Genomic DNA, 22,496 nt, shown 5'->3' with positions numbered 1-22,496 from the left:
GGCAGGATTGTGTTACAAAGTCTTTATTTTAACCACATATAGCACCGACTGACGTGAGGAACAGGGCGATCCTCAACCTGGGGTGTGCGGCCGACCTGGACTCCAGACTGACGAGTAGGACGGACCAGACGTGAAAGACTAACAGACCAACAAGGAAGATACACACAGACAGGATATATATAGGTGACGTGATTATAGCAGATTGACTACAGGTGTGGTGCTGACAGGAACGCCCAGAACATGTGACCCTCCCACTAGCTGAAGGTGATCCTCAGCCTAGTCCCTGACAGTACCCCCCCCCTCCACAACCGTCCCCAGACGGCCCAGGCATTTCAGGATGCTGGCGATGGAACTCCCTCACCATGTCCGGGTCAAAGATGTCCCTAGAGGGAACCCATGCACGTTCCTCAGGACCATACCCCTCCCAGTCAACTAGGTGCTGAAGACCACGTCCCCGCCGACGAGCTGCCAGGAGCCGCCTGATAGTATAAACCACCTCACCATCTACCACCCGGGGAGGAGGAGGGGCCCTAGAGGAGGGAACCAGTGGACTAACCCTAGCAGGTTTAACCATGGAAACATGAAAGGTGGGGTGGACGCGGAGTGAGCGAGGCAGGCGAAGGCGAACTGCAGAGGGACCAACCAGCTTAACTATCGGATAGGGCCCAGTAAACTTAGGGGATAACTTCTTGGCCTCCGAGCGGATAGGCAGGTCCCGGGTGGAGAGCCACACGCGCTGGCCAACAGAGTAAGCAGGGGCGGGAACCCGACGCCGATCTGCGAGCCTTTTAAGTTCTGCAGAGCACTGCAGGAGCCTGCTTCTTGCTTTAAGCCAAGCACGCTTGCAACGCCGCACCAACATCAAAGCAGACGGTACACTAACCTCTGATTCTAAGGCAGGAAACAGGGGAGGTTGGTAACCAAAAACACATTCAAAGGGAGACAGCCCAGTGGAAGAACAGGGAAGAGAATTATGGGCATACTCTACCCAGACCAACTGCCTGTACCAAGAAGCCGGGCTGTCAGAGACCAGGCAACGAAGGATGGACTCCAACTCCTGGTTTACCCTCTCCGTTTGGCCATTAGACTCGGGGTGGTAACCGGAAGAAAGACTCACGGTCGTTCCCAACAGTCTACAAAACTCCCTCCAAAAACGAGACACAAACTGAGGTCCCCTGTCCGATACTATGTCCCGTGGGAACCCATGGAGGCGGAACACATTAGTCAACATCACCTCTGCTAGTTCCTTGGCCGATGGGAGCTTCACGAATGGCACAAAGTGGGCCATCTTGGAGAACCGGTCCACCACAGTAAGAATGGTAGTAAACCCCTCTGCCTCAGGGAGACCAGTGACAAAGTCAATGGACAGGTCTGCCCATGGCCGGGTGGGTACCGGGAGTGGCTGTAAAAGACCAGAGGGGCGAGAACGAGAGGTTTTGTTACGTGCACAAACAGGGCAGGCACTGACATACTCACGGACATCCTTGCTCATTCCTGGCCACCAAAAACGTTGCCTCACCGTGAACAGGGTGCGCTGACCTCCTGGGTGACAAGACAAACGGTTAGTATGGGCCCATTGAATGACCCCAGATCGTTGTGGGGAACACACAAACGGCGATTGGGAGGACAACCTGGTGGTATCGTTGCCCCCTCCAGAGCCCGCCGAACCCGCTCCTCAATCTCCCACGTCACCGCCCCCACCACACAGGTAGGAGGTAAGATAGGCGTGGGGGAACGAGGAGCCGGATCTGGCTCAAAGGCACGGGAAAGAGCATCAGGCTTCACATTTTTTGAACCAGGGTGATATGACACCACAAAATTGAACCTGGTAAAAAACAGAGCCCACCGTGCCTGACGAGAGTTTTATCTCTTGGCTGATTTTATGTACTCAAGGTTCCTATGGTCGGTCCATACCACAAAGGGGTGCTCCGCACCTTCCAAATAATGCTTCCACTCCTCTAATGCAGACTTTATGGCCAGGAGCTCTCGGTTGCCAATGTCATAATTCTGCTCAGCAGGGGTCAGGCGCCTGGAATAAAAGGCACACGGATGCACCCATCTGCAACACTCCGCTGAGACAGAACCGCCCCAACACCCACATCTGAAGCATCCACCTCCACCACAAACTGCCTCCCTGGATCTGCAATACACAGCAGAGGTGAAGATGTGAACCTGGCCTTGAGTACAGAAAATGCTCGTTCAGCCGAGGGATTCCAAGAAAACGGAACCTTGGGAGAAGTTAAGGCATGCAGAGGCGCAGCAATGGAGCTAAATCCTCTAATAAACCTCCGATAAAAGTTAGCAAACCCCAAAAAACGCAAAAGTTGTTTGCGGTTACCCGGGATCGGCCATTCAGCCACAGCTCTGACCTTCCCCTCGTCCATCTCAATCTGACCTTCAGAGATTACATGTCCGAGAAAAGAAGTTGAGAGAGCATGAAACACACATTTCTCTGCGTTCACAAATAAACGGTTACTCAGGAGGCGCTCCAAAACAAACCGAACATGACCGACATGACTAGCTAGGTCAGAAGAAAAAATTAAAATATCGTCCAAATACACGAACGAAAACTTATTTAGCGCATCTCTCAGCACATCATTGACCAGGTTTTGGAAAACTGCAGGAGCATTGCATAACCCAAAAGGCATCACCAAGTACTCATAGTGGCCTGACAGAGTATTAAAAGCAGTCTTCCACTCGTCCCCCTGTTTAATCCGGACTAAGTGATAAGCATTACGCAAGTCCAGTTTAGTAAATACTCTGGCACCCTGCAGACGTTCAAAAGCTGATGTCATAAGGGGCAGTGGGTAACGATTCTTAACCGTAATTTCATTCAGACCCCTGTAATCAATGCATGGCCTAAGTGTTTTATCCTTCTTTCCGACAAAAAAAAATCCTGCTCCTGCAGGGGAGGATGAGGGCCTAATAATACCTGCCTTTAAAGCAGACTCAACATACTCCCTCATAGCTTGGTTCTCAGGTTGTGAGAGTGAGTAAATACGACCCCTGGGGGGAGTGGTTCCCGGTAATAAATCAATGGCACAGTCATAAGGACGATGAGGTGGCAGCGACGTAGCTTTATCTTTATTGAAAACCTCTCTCAGATCATGATAGCAGCTGGGAACTCGATCCAGGTCTGGATACTCTGAAACATCAATCACTGCAATATTAACTAAAGGCCGACATTGTTCAGGACATTCCTTTCCCCAACTCAAAATCACTCCCGACTCCCAGTCAATATGGGGCTTGTGTCTCTGTAACCAAGGAAGGCCCAAAATAACTGGGTAAGATGGACTCAGACCTAAATGAAAAGAAATGTTTTCAACATGGGAGGATCCAAACAATAATTCAACTGAAAGTGTTTTTTCATCAATGGAAAAAATTTCATGTCCATCTAAAGCAAAAGCCTTTAAAGGCGATGGTAACGGTACAGTGAGAACATTGTGTTGCTCAGCCCACTTAATGTCCATAAAGTTCTCATCTGCACCTGAATCAATGAAAATGTCAACGTTTACAGTGGTGCTATCAAACCTGAGTTTAGCAGGCGTCAGTCTTCTTAAAGGTGCAGTGGAGGAATTCTTAAGTCTCACCGGAGCCCACCTTAACCCAGGTGAGACTGATCTTTTAACGGGCAAACTGCAGCTCTGTGCCCTTGCTGGCCGCAGTACAGACACAGGCCGCTGGTTAGACGCCGATTTCGCTCCTGTGTGGAGATGCCGGTGCGGCCAAGCTGCATCGGCTCGTCTGGATGCTGTGCAGCGGTGAGTGATCGCTCCTGTTGCGGAGCGGGGCGGAGAGGGGCGTGGTCCTCACGTGCGTTCGTGGCTCCTCCTCTCGGCGCGTCCGTCTGCCTGAGGCGTTCACGAACCGCCAGACGATTATCCATCTTGACAGCCAGGGCGATCAGGGAATCCAAGTCCTCCGGGAGATCCATCGGAAACAGCTGATCACGGACAGGCCCGGTCAGCCCATAGAGGAAAGTGTCCCTCAGTGAGGCCTCGTTCCAGGTACAGTCCGCGGAGAGAGTCCGGAACTCGATTGCGTAGTCAATCACTGACCTTCTGCCCTGACGCAGCGCTGCCAGCGCCCGTGCTGCCTCCTGTCCACCAGGGCGTCTATCAAAGATCTTTGACAGCGCGTCAGCAAACACGTCCACAGACTCACACAGCCGAGATCGGCTATTCCACTCCGCGGTGGCCCAAGCCTCTGCTCTCCCCGACAGGTGGGAAATCATATACGCCACCTTGGACCTCTCTGTTGGAAATGCGCCTGGCTGCATTTCGAAATGGAGACCACACTGGACCAGGAAGGGTCGCGAGTCTCCGGAGTCCCCAGAGAAGCGCGCTGGGTTTGACAGCTGTGAAGACGGGATCGCTGCGGCGGCGGCAGCCGGCGAAACCGATGGGAGGATCGGGACCTCCGGAGCTGAGAAACGAGTGATGAGCATCTGGACCTGTTCGGTGAGTTGAGTTAACGTGAAAGATCTTGGAGCCCCGCCGTTAACCCAGCCAACTGCTCATCATGTTGAGTGAGGCGGCTCCCCTGCTTCCTGATCGCTCCTCGAAGCTGGTCAGAGTCTGCTGGGTCCATCATGGTTGGTCTGTCACGGGTAGCAGACAGGACCCAATTGCAGGACTCAGAGGCAGGATTGTGTTACAAAGTCTTTATTTTAACCACATATAGCACCGACTGACGTGAGGAACAGGGCGATCCTCAACCTGGGGTGTGCGGCCGACCTGGACTCCAGACTGACGAGTAGGACGGACCAGACGTGAAAGACTAACAGACCAACAAGGAAGATACACACAGACAGGATATATATAGGTGACGTGATTATAGCAGATTGACTACAAGTGTGGTGCTGACAGGAACGCCCAGAACATGTGACCCTCCCACTAGCTGAAGGTGATCCTCAGCCATGTCCCTGACACTTTCCTTGCACCTGTGGCTAACCTTAAGTTTTAAATCCCTGGTAAGATAACTAAACCAACAAAAATACTATTCTGGAAGAAAATATAGATTTTAATTGTGTGAGAACAGATTCATTTAACCTTCAATGTGCTGAGGTGTGATGTGTAAGAATTTGAAGATGCAAGATACTGATTTATTTCTTGATGTCAGTTTATTTTATTTTAAACTGTTTTTAAGTTTCCATTTACATGATCAATATAAATCAAATCAAATTAGATCAAACATTATTCTATTTAATTTTAAATGTATATAATTTAATACACTGTATTGTCTTCATTGAGAAGGTATTTTTTCGGCTCTAAGAGGACTTTAATCTAGGTGAGATGAGATTAAATGGTTCTTTGTAGAGTAAAAGTTGAATAAAGGGGAAGAGGGTTAGGAGACCCCTCTATAAGAGCTGGACCCTCTGAATTTAATTCCATGGGGTGAAGCAATGCAGATGCTAAGTCTGTTATGCTACTGTTAAGTTTTTTCAAGTACAGCCTTTCTGTAAAATAAAAAAACAGAATACATGTAACCTGTTGTAATGCTTTGCTCTTATTTAAAAAATTTTTAAAAAATTGTTACGTCTTCTTTTAAAATTATATAAAATAAATGACCTGTTTTTTCAGCCACTGCTTGTTGCAGAAAAACTTAATTTTGACACTAAAACATTAAAACATTTTGCAAATACATCTCGAGTCATTGTCAATATTTACTTCATACAAAACTACGGTACGCCAGTTAAGTCAACTATTCATCAACATGCATCCCCACCCCTGCTCAAAAAAAAAAGAAAGTGCGACCAAATTCTGTGCTGGTGCGACCAACTGAGAAAGCACCAGTGCCACCACTGGAAAAGTTAGTGTAGAGCCTTGCTTTTGAGTGCATTTTTGGTTTAAAATGAAGAACAGGTAGTTGTATACAAGAAGAATCTAAGAAGTATTATTGCAACACTAACACTATGTTTTACCAAAGTTTGCATTATAGGAGAAATACACATTGCTGCTTAACAGTTTACTCTGGGGGGCAGTGTTTCACTCTGCCAAAATGTAAAACTAGTCTGAGCCAACGTAGTAGGTAGGATGTGAGCTATAAGAGAAGGAGAAATTCTAGCTTGAGTTTGATGAAGTGATGCTGGGTATCCCCAGAGAGGAGAGAGTGGTGATTGGTGCAGATTTGAATGGACACGTTGGTGGAGATAAGAGTTCATGAGGAGATGATGAGCAGGTTTGGTATCTAGGATAGGAACGCAGAAGGACAGGTGGTAGTAGGCTTTGCAAAAAGGATTGAAATGGCTCTAGTGAAATCTTTCTTCCAGAAGCGGCAGGAACACAGGGTGACCTACAAGAGCAGAGGTAGGAGCACACAGGTGGACTACATCTTTTGTATAGGCAATGCAATCTGAAGGAGATCAGCAACTGTAAAGTAGGTGAGAGGATAGCCAGACAGCATAGGATGGAGGTGTTTAGGATGACTGGTGGTGAGGAAGTTGAAGAGGACGAAGTGGTGGAAGCTGAAAAAGGAAGAGTGTTATGTGGTTACAAGTGAGGAGTTGAAACAGGCTCTGGATGTTCAGGATGTACTTCCAGATGCCGGGAAAACTACAGCTAATGTGATCAAGGGGACAGGAAGGAGAGTGCTTGGTGTGTCATCTGGAAGGAAAGTAGATAAGGAGACTTGGTGTGGAATGAGGAAGTGTAGGAGTGTATACAGAGAAATAGGTTAGCTAAGAAGAAGTGAGAGGACGTAAGAGAATAGACAGGAGTACAGGGAGTTAGGGTAAGGTAGAGTTGGAAAAGGCTAAACAAAGGGTGCACAATGACTCAATTCTAAAACAACCAAGTATGGAAATAGGTATTACAGTGGTTGTTTTAGTTGAATAGATCAAGTAATTTCCCTATTACTGTAAGTAATTAGGATTAATATTTTAAACTCAATCAAATGACTAATATGAAATTACAGAAAAATAAACAGGAGAATCAAACTGTTTGCACAGGTTGATTGTGGTGTCATGATGTACATTTTTTAGGGTAATATTCTGAGGATGGTACTTGTTTGTGACGCATGTCCATTGAAGCTCTCTGAACATGACACAAACATTTTCAGCTGAATTGCATATCAATAAGAAAATAAATGTTTCAGATGCTGCTCTACCAAAAGATTGCACAGCCTCAGACAACAAGACAGCAGTGGCTGATTAGTGCAACACACCAATGCTATATGGCAGTGTCAAATTATAACATCACACACAAATAAATCTTAAACAACTGTATTCTATACTTTTACTTTCTCAAATATAAATCTATGTATAAAAATGTCTGAGCTGGCGCATCTCATCACTATCATCATGCACTAATCTTGGCAACAACAAACATTATCAAAAGCTAATTCCAGAAAGAAGTTTTTTGAGACGCCAAAAATTTGTGATTTTAGAAAAATGAGGTCTCGCTAATCTGAAACCATGGTAGGCTAATGTGTCATTTGTGGCAATGCATGGAGGCGCTTTTTTTTTTTTATTAATGTACCCCCAATGGCAATTTGCATACCCCTGGGGGTACTCGTACCCCACTTTGAGAACCTAGGCTGTATGGCATCCTACATGATATTTGAATATCTGTTGATCCCTGGAATAAATCCCTGGAATAAATGGCTGGTAACCTGCATCTAAAAACCCTAGTATCAGGTACCTTGTATTATATGCACCATGCCTTAGTCAGATTTGAGCTTTTTGAAAACCACGTGTCAACAAGTGATGGATTTTTTGTGTGGTATAGAGCTAAAGGCACAGATGTGTAACAGATGTCAGGCACATTAACCATTTCTCCTTATTGCCATTACAGATAATTAGGTACTTTTTAAATGCAGATTTATTTCTAACTTTTGACACAGTTTATATAATATAGACAAAAAGATGTATCAATAAACTACCATAAGCTAGTTATGTTGTGCACATATCACTAATTCCTTAAAGTTCACTGAGTTAAAGTTTTCACTAACATAGTATATGACAGTCATAAACATGTTTGTCTAGAGTCATTCAGACCAAGTGCTGCTGTTCAGTAACTGACCTGCTGAACTCAGGTGAGGTCATCGCTCCATTAATTGTGCCAAGGGAGCAGTGAGTTTGTGAGGAGATAGAAAGTAAAACATGACAACAGTTCCTCCTTTTCTGGGATTTTATGGTGTTTGTAGCTGCTGCACATTCCTCTGACCAGTTTGACAGGTTTCACTTTAATGGTCTTTGTGTAAGCATTTGTTTGAAGGCGGTGTTGGTGAGCAGGTCAGATTAGCATTATGATGTCTGCTAATAATGCCTGTGGCAGCATTGGAATGTCCTTGGTTCATAGTATAATCTGGGTGTGTTAGTCTCCTCACATAGGTGTTTTAAAGTTGTGTATTGTACTTCATGTTCTAATTTTAACTGCTGAGTGAATAATTTTTTAACTAGTAAATCTCCTAAAGTTTAATCAGTGGAGTTAAACAGTTTGATGGTAGTGGGCACAAAGGATTGCTTGAAGCACTCTGTCTTGCATCATGGTGGAATGAAGCGTTGGCTGGAGGAGCTGCCCATGGTCCACAGCTTCATATAGAGAGAGTGAGAGGAGTTGTCCAAAATCACAAGAATTTTGTCCCTCGTCCTCCTCATCCAGTCTAACTATAGAGCGGGACTTCCTCATCAGTTTTGATGCCCCACCACCTAGCACACCACATCATAGAACAGTGACCACCCCAGACTGGTAAAAGGACTTTAGATTGTTGCAAACACTAAAGGATCTGAGCCTCCTCAAGAAAAAATCAGCTTGCTCTGTTCCTTCCTAAACACGGCCTCAGTGTTGCTCAACCAGTCCAGTTTATTGTTGATGTGGATCCTGAGGTATTTAAATGAGTCCACCTTTTCCACTTCTTGCTTCTGGATGAGAACTGAAGCCTTCTGTTCCTCTTGTAGTCCACCATAACCTCCTTAGTCTTGCTGGTGTTGAGCTTCAGCTGGTTGGTGTCGCTCCACATACTGAAGCTCTTAATCAGATCTCTGTACTCCTCGTCATTGTTGCTCAGGTAACCAACGATAGCCAAGTCATCAGAAAACTTCTGGAGGTGGCAGGAACTAGAGTGGAACCTGAAGTCCGAGGTGAAGAGAGTGAAGAAAAATGGTGCCCAAACAGTCCCTTGAGGTACATCAGTGCTGCTTATGACCAGAGGTTCAGCCATCCACTCCATGGTGTTAGTATGCAGTTGCATCTCCAACAGCTTGTCCCTCAGAAAGTGAGGTTGGATGGTGTTGAAGGCACTAGAGAAGTCAGAGAACACGACTCTCACAGTTCGTCCCTTCTCCATAGACTGTACATGGAATTATTTTGTTTTCAAATAAGCGTGTGTAAGATCAATTGCAAGTGTTAAAAATGAGTGACAAACAATGCATTTTTGTGTGTCCTCTGTGTATCTTTCCTTCTTTAAGGCTAGAGGTAATAAAGTGGTTAAAGTTTCATTAGGATTTTTGCTAAAATGTTATCTTCGTCTTACTATTCCCGATATTCTTTCTACCTATCCGTGTCATTCTAAGCATTATAACAGAGTTGGACTATGTGGTTTTATCACTCCTTGAATAGTTTTTTAATTCTTAGCATTGTCAGCCACATTCACATCATTGGCTATGCAAGGCGTTAATCCTCTGTTGGGTATAATTTAGGGGTTCAGTGTCATGACTCATGTCCATGGAAATGATTATCGCTCTTAGTTTTAATCAGCCTTGTCTGTCTCTTACAACACAAGATTATTGCCTCTATTAATTGTATTGTCCTTGCCCTAATCATCCTAATTAGCGATTCCAGACTGGGACAGAGACAGTGATAGATGATCACACTTATATAGTCAGATGAGTGTTAGTGACACTACAATGAGAACTTGGTGAGCTTGTTGTGACACCTGGTGGCTAAATGACTTTTTAATACATGCTCCACATGGAGCATGTATTAAAAATGACTTCAGTATACTTAATACTTTTTTATTTCAGTTCTGGTGCAGAGAATATTATGTCAGGATTTAACCTGGAACTTGTTGAATAAATGCTTCATCAGGCAATGAAATGGCAGTAATCTAATGTATTCAGGTTCAGGATAAGATGAGCTACCAAAGTTCAAGCCAACATAAATGCTTTCGATAATGGCAATTTTTTGCTTGGTCTTAGTATTTCAGAAATCACTTTTCTACTTGGATTTTTTTTTTACCCTAAAACCAACTGTAGGGTTGAGGGGGAAATAACTGAAAAATAGGGGTCATTGTCTATCTTTGTTGTTTGCTGAGTCGAAAGGTTGACTTAAAGCAGTTTATATAATCAGAGGACCATAAATTATGCCGTCACAGTCTGTATCAGTTCTCCCGTTCTTGTCTCCCATGTTATTTGTGACTGTTCTTCCATGTTCTCTTTAGACGGGATGATACTGAAATTTTCTGTAAAGCACTTTGTGGTTTTTACCTGGGAAAAGCGCTCTATAAATAAAGGTTACTTACGAACACAAAACGTGGTCATAAGTTATCTTTGGCTAATTAGGACGTGACAATTGGATGTTGCCAAGTCTGATGAATTAGAATTTTTGTTACCACATTTAATGATTATGGAATCAGAGTCATAATTTGGCTTGGACAACAAAAAAGCAGGGATGCTTTATGCAAATTATCAATTACAAAGCCTCATATAGAAATTATGTTCAGTGTATCTGAATAGCCTCCACATTCACTAGAATGTAATCTAAAGGCAACGGGGGAAGCTTCACTCTCACAGTCAGAAGAATGTGGGTTTGAGTTAACTCAGACACAGATCTTTCTGTTAGAATTATCCTGCTTTTTCAAAATTGATTTTTCTTTATATTTGCTCCTCTTTACTTTCGTAGTCCACAAAACTTTTTTTTAATATAACTTCATTGGAGTCACTCACCTGAACAAAGGAATTAAATTGTTTGGGTTTTAAATTGTCTGTCTTTATGTGTGAGTCCTGTTTAGCTCAATGACCTATCGAGAGTAACACTGTTTCATCTCTAATGGGTGGTTAAAAAAAAAATTTAGTAAAATTGACTTCTTCTAAAACTTTTTTTTTGACTCACAGATAATGATTATGATAATTTTGTTTCTTATCCCTCCTTAGGGAGCTCCTTCCGAGATGCGTTGAGGAGTTTAATACCTCTCCTTATTCTTTGCAATCTTCAAGGAGACAAACCTCCCCAGCACCCAATGACACTACACTATGTTCAGCAGTGCAACTACGTATCAAAAACAGGTATGAATGCCCTTTCAGTAAACTTCTCCAATTGTTCCTTTGCTTTGGACAACTGAATACATTTATTCAGAGATGATATCCTAGTTGTATGAACACTTAACAAAAATCAGGGTTGGTTGACATGATCTACACTAAAATAACACAAAATTAGCTGTTTCTGGCTAACTCTTGTTCTCCAGTGTTCCATGAAGCCCAAATAGCTATGCTAAGCAATAGAGGCTTCTCGGTGCTGTTGTTCTCGGCAGAATGAGCATGTATGTATCAGGGCTAATTTTAGCTCGACTATTCTTACTTACAAAATTTCAAGCTAACCTAAGATCACTGCTTATATGGTTTTGACAATCTTGAAGGTTTGCCTTGATGTTATGCAAAGTGACCACTCAGAGATGTTTAGAGTCAGTGGTTTGTGGCAACAAGGTAATACCAATTGTGTCTGTTGTAGGTTTGGTAACAAAGTACCTAATAAGGGAGAGACAGAACAAATAGATAGTGAGTAAAAGTTGGTCATAGGTTGGCGAAACCTGTCCACTAAAATGCTCCTTTATTCTTTATTTTGTTTCTCAGGAAGACTAAAAAGCAGTGCGAGTTACTGTTTAACACAGTTGCTGGTGGTACTGTGTCTGTTAGCTTCCTCAATATCTAAATAAAAGCTGACAAAATCAGCATTAAGTAATTACCTTCAACAGGCTTTGTTCGCATTTCTTGGGAGCTGGATATAAATTGCAGTGGATCAGAATTTATTTTTTAATTTGTTTTGCCATTTTATTTTGTTACCATTGATTGATTACTAAATAAATAAAATGGCAAAAACATGATAAAAATACAAATCTATCCGTTCTTTCTTTTCTCAAGAAGACCTCAATGGCTCTGTTGTACAGTTGATCTGTGCACTTCAGGTCCATGAATAAGTTCTTTTCTATGGCGATGGAGGCTAATGCTGAAAGCCGTGTCTGTCTGCTCGTGTTTAAGACGCTTCAATGCTAAGAATAAGCGTTCATCAGAGGCTACACCTAACAGCCGCCTTCCAGATTCTCACGAGTGCTTATCCAATCACAGGACGTGTAGATGTCAACTTCATCATAAGACCTTCGAGCTGGCCTAGGTGTCGCAGACTCGTGAGCTTATTTGCTATTGCTACTGACTGTGTCTGTTCACTTACAGGGCACAGGCACAGGAGCCTGAGGCAGATTTCATAGAACCTGGCAACACAAGCTAGCTGAAATGTGATTGGATAAAAACTCTACCATAATATATAACACAGGAAGCAGCGCAACCAAGAAGATATAATATGACATGAAGAGAACATACCAGGGAGAATGATTTTTTTTAAAAATATTTATGAAAAAAAACAAACTTTTCTGTGTATGTTTAGCCAGCAGAGAAGGCCTTGCCTGCCCTGATGGCCCACCACTGGCATCAAGTATGTATGAGTTTATATAAGTATAAACGGTAGGGATGTCACTTTAACGCGTTAATGATTATTTAGTTACATGAAAAAATAACATACTAAAAAAATGTATAGCTTTAATCGCTTCTTTTTTTTGCACCTCAAACAGCACGGAACCTTTCTCCATTGCACACATTCCCGATTTCCCTTATTTTGGGGGATTGGCGATCGGCCAATCCTTGCATAAGAAACCGATCTTTTCCGCTGATCTTTTCTACCCCCGCAAAGGTCTTAAAGTCCATCATAAAGACATCCATAGTCCTCTTCTGCTGTGAGATGACTGACAAACCCGCCTATCAGGTCATGTATGCATGTGCGTGCTGCGCATGCCTCTGCTACACAGGATATAAACAACAACAATCACAAAGGCACGGTTAGCTTAGCATGATCGCAGTTTTGCAGTAGTACACAAAAAAAGAGAGCAAAGGATCGCAATTTGTAATTCCTGTGACACGGAAATAAGTCCTGATGGAGCTGCAAACAAAACGCTCCCTTATTCACTTTAAGAGCCCAGAGTGTGGAGCATTTGAAGCTAGAAATCAAGCTAATACTAAAGCTGAAGCTAACAGAGCAAACAGCCAGTGGGCTGCTGTTAGTGCTTATGATCAGTGAAAAGAGCAAAGCGACTATGAATGATTCATGGCTTTGTATATGAATAAAAACTTTCCACTAATGAACAAGTGACTGTAATAAGTGTGAGAACAACTAACCTGTGTCATGTTCATTCTGTCATTATACATTGGCTTTTGAAAATGTTACACATGATGCACTAATTTTTTAGAATGTTTGCCTTTTAGGAGCTTTTATCTTGTAAACTGTTGCAGATTAATTTTAGAATTATTTATTTAAATAACCACAAAGCAGCTGCATTTTAAAAAATTTTGTAGGGATGCATCAAAATGAAAATTTGTGGCTGAAGCCGAATAAAATATAAACTCTTGGCCGAATACCAAATAATACCGAATATCGAATGCGGTTAAGTTTTTCACTATTTTTTTAATACTGCATAAATAGCCTAGAATACATTTTTAAACATTTTTTTGAAAGAAAGTAAATGTTTAATGAATATTCAGACATTTTTTAAATATTCCAGTAGCCTATGCTTTTCAAAAAAAGCACAACAAAGTTTTTTGTTTATATTAGCCCTTCAAATAAAACAATTCATGCATTAAAAAAATAAACTAAAGTGCATTAAAGGGGAGGTATGATGAAAAAAATCTAATGGTTTTCTACAGTAATTTACATTCCTTTAGCCTTATTCAGAGGGACAGAGTTGAAAAAGTTCTGTTTCCTCCCTCCCTTGTTATTCCACATTTTGTAAAAAGTCAGCTCCAAATGGGCGAGTTGGATTTTGCCCACTTGGCAGGTGACGTCACCTAACACGCCTCCTAGAATGTGAACTCCTCCCTCTCCAACTATCCAACAGCTAAAACAACGCTGTTTAATATAGAATATATATTATACTTTATTGCCATATATGTAAATGCAAACAGCACTACTGGATGCCCAAACTGCACTACTTTTTCTGCTGCCGATTGTGTTGGGAGTCACTGCTTGGAGCCACGGACCTATTGTTCACACACATCAGCTGTTCGCACTCAGTGCTAATGCTACACCAGTCTATGCAGCGAGATCCGGTGTAGTGTAAGGAGGAAACGATGGGGATGTTTAAGGATTCGTGGCTCAAAGCATTAACCACGCACTCGGTTGTGGAATTGGACGGTTTCCAACTTTTACGCAGTGTCGTAGAGCGGTAAGCGGAATGGAGAGAGTCTGGCTGTGTTTGTGTGCGGAAAGAAGGAGCTGTTGTTGCTGCTGCTGCTGCTGCTGCTGCTGCTCTGGTTCTGCAGCAACGCGCACACATTTTTTCTGACTCTAAATCACTGCACGTTGTTTTATTGCGTCATTACGTCACGTGCTACTATTTGGCTTTGCTTCTAATTCACCAAACCGAAGGCCGAATGTTGCTTTATTTTGCAATATTCGGGCACCAAATATTCGGTGCATCCCTAATTTTTTGCACTACAAAGAAACCTAAAACTCAGGTTGATGTTTTTTTTATATATAATTTAGTATTTTGGAAAGCATTGTTCTAAACTTTTAATTTATATTTGAGATAACTAACACGTTTGTGTATTGTTTCACAGGTATTGTTCAATGTTTTACAATAAACTAAGATTGGAACATTCAAGGTTCATGCTCTTAATAAAAAAAAAATGGGATTGCAAAAAATTGGAATTGGCAGGTCGGTGCACCCTAGTTCCCGGTATACCCATAATACTGATGCACCGGCTACAACGGTAGAAGCTGAGGAGTCTTTGTGTGCGTTAATTTGGGTTAAAAAAAACCACACCGGATCGAAAACTAAAGCCCAGTTGTGTGCAAATTGTGCAACAAAGAGTTTGTGGATCACCAGAGGTCTTTTGGCCGCCAGCAGAGTGTTTCCACCTCAATGCTAACAATGTAGCAGCTAGCACAGACAGCGGTCCTTCGGACTGTACACTAGACCGAGCAGACAGGGTGGCCCATACAGTCCACACTGGACAAGATGACAGCTGGTTCAGAGCCAAAATGAATAAATCCATGAGTGACAAATGAACAATGTAGCACAATCAAAAAAACACGCACATCCCTTTGAGAGCAGTGTGCTGGATCAAAAGGTCCAAAGATGCAATGAAAAAAAGTCAGCACAACTGCGTGGCTAGCTCCCAATTTTAATTCATTTACAACAAAAAGCATGACGTTTCGGGCTGAACGCCCTTCATCAGACATGTCTCTTCATCAGACATGACAATTTCATTGCATGACAAATGAACAATGTCAATGGATAAACGATTGTAGTGGACAGTCAGCCACTCTCAGTGGTAGAGGATGTGGACGGGGCTACGACTACTAGAAGTGATTGCTTAATGTTATTACAGTACTTTATATTGTGATGAACAATGTCATTTTTATGTGCTAATTTACAGCACTGTGATTGATGGGTGTGTTTTATTTATTTTATACTATCTGAAGGAGAGGAAAAGCAACAAGTTTGGTGTTCATTAATTGTATTGCTCAGAAAAGTGTTCTTACTGTATATGATGTGCTAACTTATATCACTACATATGGACCTGATGTTTTATTTCATTTCTATTTTCTATTATTTGGAGATCGACAAAAGTACACATCAATATTCTACTGATGGTTTAAACTAAAGGTGGCAGCAGCCCTTGGGACTAGTCTCACATACAGAGGCATATACATCAATCTTTTGATCTGCCACAATAATGTAATGTAATACTTCCAGTTGAGGGTGTGTCTCACAATATATTTAATCTATTGACAGCACTAATAAACTGTAGTGCATGATAAAAAAAATTTAAATGACCAAGAAATGCATACTTTCTGAGTCACCGAATCAAGAAAAATATATATCACCTATAAAGAAATTTGTTTCTTTTTACTTACAGAAGTACAATAAATGTCCCCTTTAATACAAGTTGGTATGTGTTTGTGCAGGAGATATTGCTGAGATGAGATAGAACAGCCTTTATTGATCCCCAAGGGAGAAAATTAGTATTCATTCAAAATAAAGTCATGAGAAAAAATATTTTTAGGGTTATGCTCTTGATATTGCAAAGGATAGTGTAGGTCAAAAGACAAAGGAATGGTGGGTAGATTATCTGCTCGGAGAGTCAGCATTAGATAGCATTTAAAAAGCAGTACATGAAATGTAGAATAAAAGACAGAATAGAAATACATAGAAGATGCATCATTTCATCTTTGGATGAGCACTGAAAAATATTTTTGATGGGTGTGTGAGTGAACATTCCAGACACCAGGGATTGCTGGAATAACTGCAACAATATAGGTCGACACTGTACTACTCTTTTATCCAAACATGTTCACCTTGTTACCTTGTTACCTTTTGGTGGTGTTCATCCTGTTCGAGGATGCCTGTTGGGTGTATTAGCCATTTTGCTCATTGATCTGGGGTACAGCAACTAAGTTATTAAAATGTACTGTTGGACTGAGCAGTCAGAAAAACAGGCTAAATGAGTGTTTTCTATCATAATTCCCAAAGCCATGGGTGGCTGTCAGATATCACTGAATGAAAGGATAAAGGAGGAGGCAATTCCATGCTCTTATTGGCTGGCCTAAAACAGGATGTAGGCCATCAGAGCCCCATGAGGCTGGGTGTTAATTTGGAGAAGATACACATAGTTTAGTAGTTTGTGGACATGAATTATGTGAATACATTACTTCTTTTCTCCATCGTGGTTGCTTTTACACACTCGTAGTGATTATTTCTCGGTCTCCCTTTCATTCCTTTTCTTTCATGTCCTTTATCTCCCACCTCCATTTGCTTATTTTCTATGCTCAAATATTTCTAAAGTAAATCACCACATAGTTATGGATGCACAATATACCCTTTAAAGCAGTGAGGCACAATATTGATTGCGATCAACCGGCCGATCACGGAGGCATTTTGTGTTGGGGCCACAGACTTCATAAATAAATGAGAAAGGCACGGTCAGAACAAAAAAGTTTTTCTGTTGCACTTTTTAATCTTCTAAAGCACATTGGATTGCCTTGTGTATGAAATGCGATATACAAATAATACATGTATGTACATAATAAAAACAATAGTAATAGTGTAATTATTAAAACCCCCCCCCCCCCCCCCAAACACAGTAGATCATGAAGAGTTGTCTGTGGTAAAAGTAGCTCACAAGCCGAAAAAGTGTGCACCTCTGCTTTAAAGGGTTTGACACCAACACCAAAAATATATAAACTTTACAATTTAGAAATAGTACATTAGCTGTGTTGGTTTAAAACAGACAATCAATGAGGGAACTACACCACTTTTTGCTTTACAGAAAATAAATATGATAACCATAACAATGAACATACAAATAATTATGACCTCAAATTTTGTCCTTACAACTTTACATTCAGGAAACAAAATTAAAAATATTTGACAGATTGTGGGGGAGTGACCATATATACAGCAGCGCTCCCCCCACAGACACACACACAGATACACACAAACACATTATAAACAAAAAATGTAAAACTTTTCATTTTTAAGTGTGTGCATTTTTAGTTTTTTACACATTTTAAAACACCTAATTTGGATACCCCCGGACGACTTCCTGGTGAAGTGATCAGGGCACGTCCCTCCGGAAGAAGACCCCAAGAAAGACCCAGGGCAGGTCTCTCGGCTTGCTTGGGAACTCCTCAGGATCCCAAGGAAAGGATGACGCGCCCGCAATCCGACTATGGATAAGCGGCAGAAGGTGGATGAATGGATATTTCCTAATACATGAACTTCAACAGATATATCAAAACAACATTCAACTGTTGTATTGTAACATCTAATTTGTTTCACAAATGTCTTCAACATGAAAACCCATAACTACAATCACACAGTGTTTTTTCTTAACTATTGCAGTGTCCGTAGGAAGTATGTATTATAGAAAAGTGGGAGGTTAAGTAGCTTCTTTGTGGATGGCCAAATTAGGTTGTGTTTGAATTTAGATTTGTTGTGAAATATGTAGAGTGATAACTATTGTGTTATATATACAGTATGTATTTTATTTTATTTGTTATATATTTAAATTAATAAATTGGGAAAAAGTAATGCACCAGCATGAATTTATGCCTGGAAAAACACTTTGAGACTCTCGTGTCTACATGGGACTGTCTTCATCTCCTCCGTGGGTTCTCTCACACGCGCATCAGCCGCGCATATGCACATACTCCGTCACAGTTTGTTGAAAAGCGTGAGACACAGCGCGTTAGCGAGCAATTACACGGACAGTTATATGGTTTAAACAATGGGAAACTTGTCGGCAAAAGACTCACCAGTGGCTGACGGTTTCAAATGATTTATTCAGAGAGCTCCGTGTTTGAGACGCAGAAGATAGCATGGCACAGTGATGGAGTCGGAGGAGGAAGTGGACTTCGTGACCTGTGATTTAAAGTAAGTTTGGGATTACGGGGATAATTTTAAATAACCATGAAATATTAACTTAAATAATTTTTAGCAGTACAGAAATGTTTTTAATATTGACCCTCTTTTTTAAACCCAAACGAACTGCGACACAGTGCAAGTAATGCTCTCAATACCAAAAAGGAGATGTAATCTGCAAATTAAAATGAACGTTTCAAATGTTTTGCAACCCCAAATTACTCCAAAATAAAAGCATTCACACACTCGGGCTATGTGGAAGCTGTTGACAAAGTTTCAGGTCAAACAGACACCGTGTCGGGGAGAATTTTGCTCCAAAAACACACACACACACATCACACGTACGCACACAGACCTTTCTTGCATTACAGTATGAATGAATGGATGGATGGATTGATGGATGGTATGGATGGATGGATGGATGGATGGATAATTTATCAACTGTATTATTGCCGTACAAACAAATCCGACGTTGCACTCCTTTGAACCAAAAGGCAACCAAGCTCTCCTTGGCTTAGTAAAGGGAGTCACCTTTGTAGCTCTCACTATAACTTTAGGGTGGGCAGACAATAGACTGACGAATCTGTAAATGAAAACAAGCATTTTCATAAACATTTTTGAAATTGGTACCCATCCCTACATTGAAGACCCTACCTGAAACCGTACAAACTCATACACAGTCTGCACAACCCTGACTAAGTAAAGTCACAAAGCCTGCACAAACACACGTATAAGAGACCTGTCACACTACCACACATACAGACACACGCACATTTGCGCACACACCTGTGATCAGACATTCACTTCACCCTTAGTCACACTGTTCATCATAACTCAGACACCTTAAGCCACACTCTGCTCAACCTGCATCCCTCCACACCCCCACTAAAGCCTCCAAATGCACACCCTGCAGCTGGAGATGGAGAATAACTAACTTTACAGAGACTAAAATGACAGGGCTGAGGGCTGACATCATGACGGATAAAAACATCTTACATAATGAAAATCTATTTCGATTGCTCTCAATTCAAATAACTGATTCCTAACCTTAGGATTCTAGTATGATAATAAACACTTAACCAGCTCACTGTTCAATGGAAAATCACACGCTGCATCATGAGACAGCCGCCTTTGTCATGTCTTCAGTGTTACCACATCAATTTCCCACCGTCCTCTGTCTTCTCTTCATTGTTGACTCCACTCTTGCTTTTCCCACCATTGCATGCCATTGTGTTTTTAGTTATCTGTTTTTTTCCCATTACAATGCAACAAAACCAAAAAGTTTGCTCTTAACCTGCACCCACCAATTATTCTCATTTTACTATTTCCTCCATAACAGACTCCTTTTTTCCTCAGTATCTCCACCCTAGCAATCTAACCCTACTTATCTCCCTGTCTTTCTTGCTTTTCCTTCTGAAATGCAATATTATCTATATTTAGCCCCTCCCTCCTCTCTCTCTCTCTCTCTCTCTCTCTCTCTCTCTCTCTCTTTATATCTTACATCTACCACCAGGAACTAGCCATGCCAGGGATGTTTATTCCATGATTTTATCATACATAGACTAATGATGCTTAATTACACAGTTTGCTTAATGAGCCAGGGACTGAGGGGCAGCACAGCAACCCAAACCGTCAGCCTCAGTCTGGAACTGAAGCATATGATTTCTAGAGCAGGTTAGAAGCTACTTTGAAAACAAATTCCAACAGTGAATAGAACAGTTTTTTCTTGGGATTTTCCTCTACAAGAACCACATTAAAATCTTCAATGAATGGAAGAGGAAAAAACAACCTAAAAATCAACTGAAACAACGTGGACTTAAACCTGAGGTGATGGAACTCTTGGAAGCATTTTACCGCAGGAAACTCAAAAAAAAGCAGAAGAAAGCAGAGCTGGGCCACTCTGATGGAACTTTGTGTCGGACACCATCAGAGGCCAGCGTCAACAGTCTGGCAACTGGCCTCATCTCCAAAGTTCTTAGATTCACCTCCAGGTAAAACATATTATAGATATTGTGAACAAAGACATTAGATGTGTTTGTTTTACTAACAAAGACTAGATGTCTGAAAAGAACACATTTATTGAATAAAATCTACCAGGTTTTTTTGTATAAATGAATAGTTTTTGAAGAGCCTGGCTCTCACTGTGGAACATTCTTGAATTGAGGAGGATGTGTAACCATGTGTTTACGATCAGAGTCAATGTGTGTGGTAAAGTGGATGCTCACTGTCAGAGCTTTGTGCATTTTTTTTTTTGTGCTACGATGTTTTACGCTTGGTGTTGTGGTGATAAAAATAACAGTATTGTAGCAAAACCTATTAATACATGACAAAATACATTAGCAATGCACAGCCAGTGGAATGCTACATGAGTGATTGTTCATGTCATAAAAAAACTCAGCACAAAATGCAAAGCACTGGACCATACTCAGTACTTAGTGCTTATTGGAAAAAAAAGGGAAAAGACAGAAGTAAGTTTCAGCTGACTTTAGACATATATTTATTCAGAGCACAAAAAAAGTTTGTTCACAGTATTCAAGCAATCTGTAAATGCAGTAGAGATAGCGTTCAGGCATTCCAGTCACGTCCTGTCATTACCAAGGTTCCTGTAGTTCAGAGACAAACCTTTTTTCATGTCAGACTCCTACTTAGTCAGATAAAATCATTTCCTGTTGATCACTGTGAATGCTTACAGAGCACAAGGATGTGTCACAAATCTCTCTGGATCAGAGCACCATTGCTGTAACTGCCAACCAAGTCATCATTATAAAGAAGTAAAAAAAAAATATGTCATTGTCAGAAGGATCAAAGCATTTAAATACATTTTTTCTCTGACAGATACTTTGGTAATTTCTTTAATTTGAGACTCATAATAAATCTGAGGACTCAGAGAGACAGCTGTAATTTACAGGACACTAATTTTTTTTTAACGTATGGAAGACAGCCACAATTAAACACTTTATAAGAAAGCATTTTATTAGATTGTTCTATTTCAAAAGAATTGTTTTTTTTAACTGTTTTGATTCACTAAAGGTGTACGGCGATGAAAAACTGTTTTCTTATTGAAGACTGATTGATTAAAAAATACTGTACATACACTTTAACCTAACTCCTCAGGCCCACTGAGATGCCTTGTGTATACAATGTGCTATACATAAAATTCCCTTGCCTTACACATCCCTGTGTCATCTTCAACCATGTGTTATTAATATGAGTAAACACTCATCTTTACCACTGTGCTGCAGGTAGTCTGGGGAATTTAGGCCAAGATGATAAAAATGGTGCTGATACAAACCGATTTTAAGACAATGGAGCAGCTCATAATAATTTGTGCTTACACTGGCCTTTTAGGTTTACATTGCCATTTCTAAGCACTTCTGAGAGCAGCAGATAAATGCTTTTCAGTTTCAACTTGAGGTGAGCTGTCATTAAAGAACAGTTGGTGTGTTTAAGACTCATGCTCTTTAGTCCAAGTTAGTGTTATTGCATGTCATATTGTGCGATAAAGAACCAAAACCTTATCACTTTTCTTTAAAAAAAAATAATGTAGTTTTCAAGGTCTTTAAAAAAAGAAAAATACGTAGCAAACAGGAGAAAAAATGGCTTGCTTTCAAAGTAGCAAATGTGGGCTTTTAGATACATACAACCAAGGGTACAACTGTCAGGGGCGGATTCACTCAAGGTTTATGGGTGTTAAAATGTGTGCAAACATCACTCTATGTGCTAATAAGGGGTACAAACCCCAGGGAATCACGACTGCGCGTCTTCAGCGCATCAGAATGCATCCTCAATTCATTTAGCGCGTGTCCCTCTGATGAATATGTAAAGTAGGCGGATCTCATAAGGGGCGCAAAAAATGGGAGGAGGAAATA

At 41.3% G+C, this 22,496-nt stretch overlaps 1 protein-coding gene across 8 annotated transcripts in view; it reads left to right on the top strand.

The window, feature by feature from the left end:
- shroom3 (shroom family member 3) overlaps positions 1–22,496 on the top strand; it is a 75,535-nt gene that overhangs the window by 24,065 nt on the left and 28,974 nt on the right. For 5 of the 8 annotated variants that reach the window (XR_003675303.1, XM_028463674.1, XM_028463670.1 and 2 more), the window contains one exon: positions 11,093–11,224. The exons of 2 other annotated variants lie outside the window; for them this stretch is intronic. Coding sequence is in view for 5 of the 6 variants with exons in the window: in XM_028463674.1 (XP_028319475.1) it covers positions 11,093–11,224 (132 nt within the window). In the remaining variant the exon portion in view is untranslated. Of the gene's footprint in view, positions 1–11,092; positions 11,225–20,236; positions 20,619–22,496 lie in introns of those variants that run through there. One more of the 8 variants, XM_028463675.1, reaches the window with a different exon arrangement.

Source organism: Gouania willdenowi, chromosome 12 (assembly GCF_900634775.1).
Source record: "Gouania willdenowi chromosome 12, fGouWil2.1, whole genome shotgun sequence".
In the NCBI taxonomy this organism is placed as follows: Eukaryota; Metazoa; Chordata; class Actinopteri; order Blenniiformes; family Gobiesocidae; genus Gouania; species Gouania willdenowi.
The sequence above is the reverse complement of the archived record's forward strand: the minus strand, read 5'-3'. Positions and strand labels throughout refer to the sequence as shown.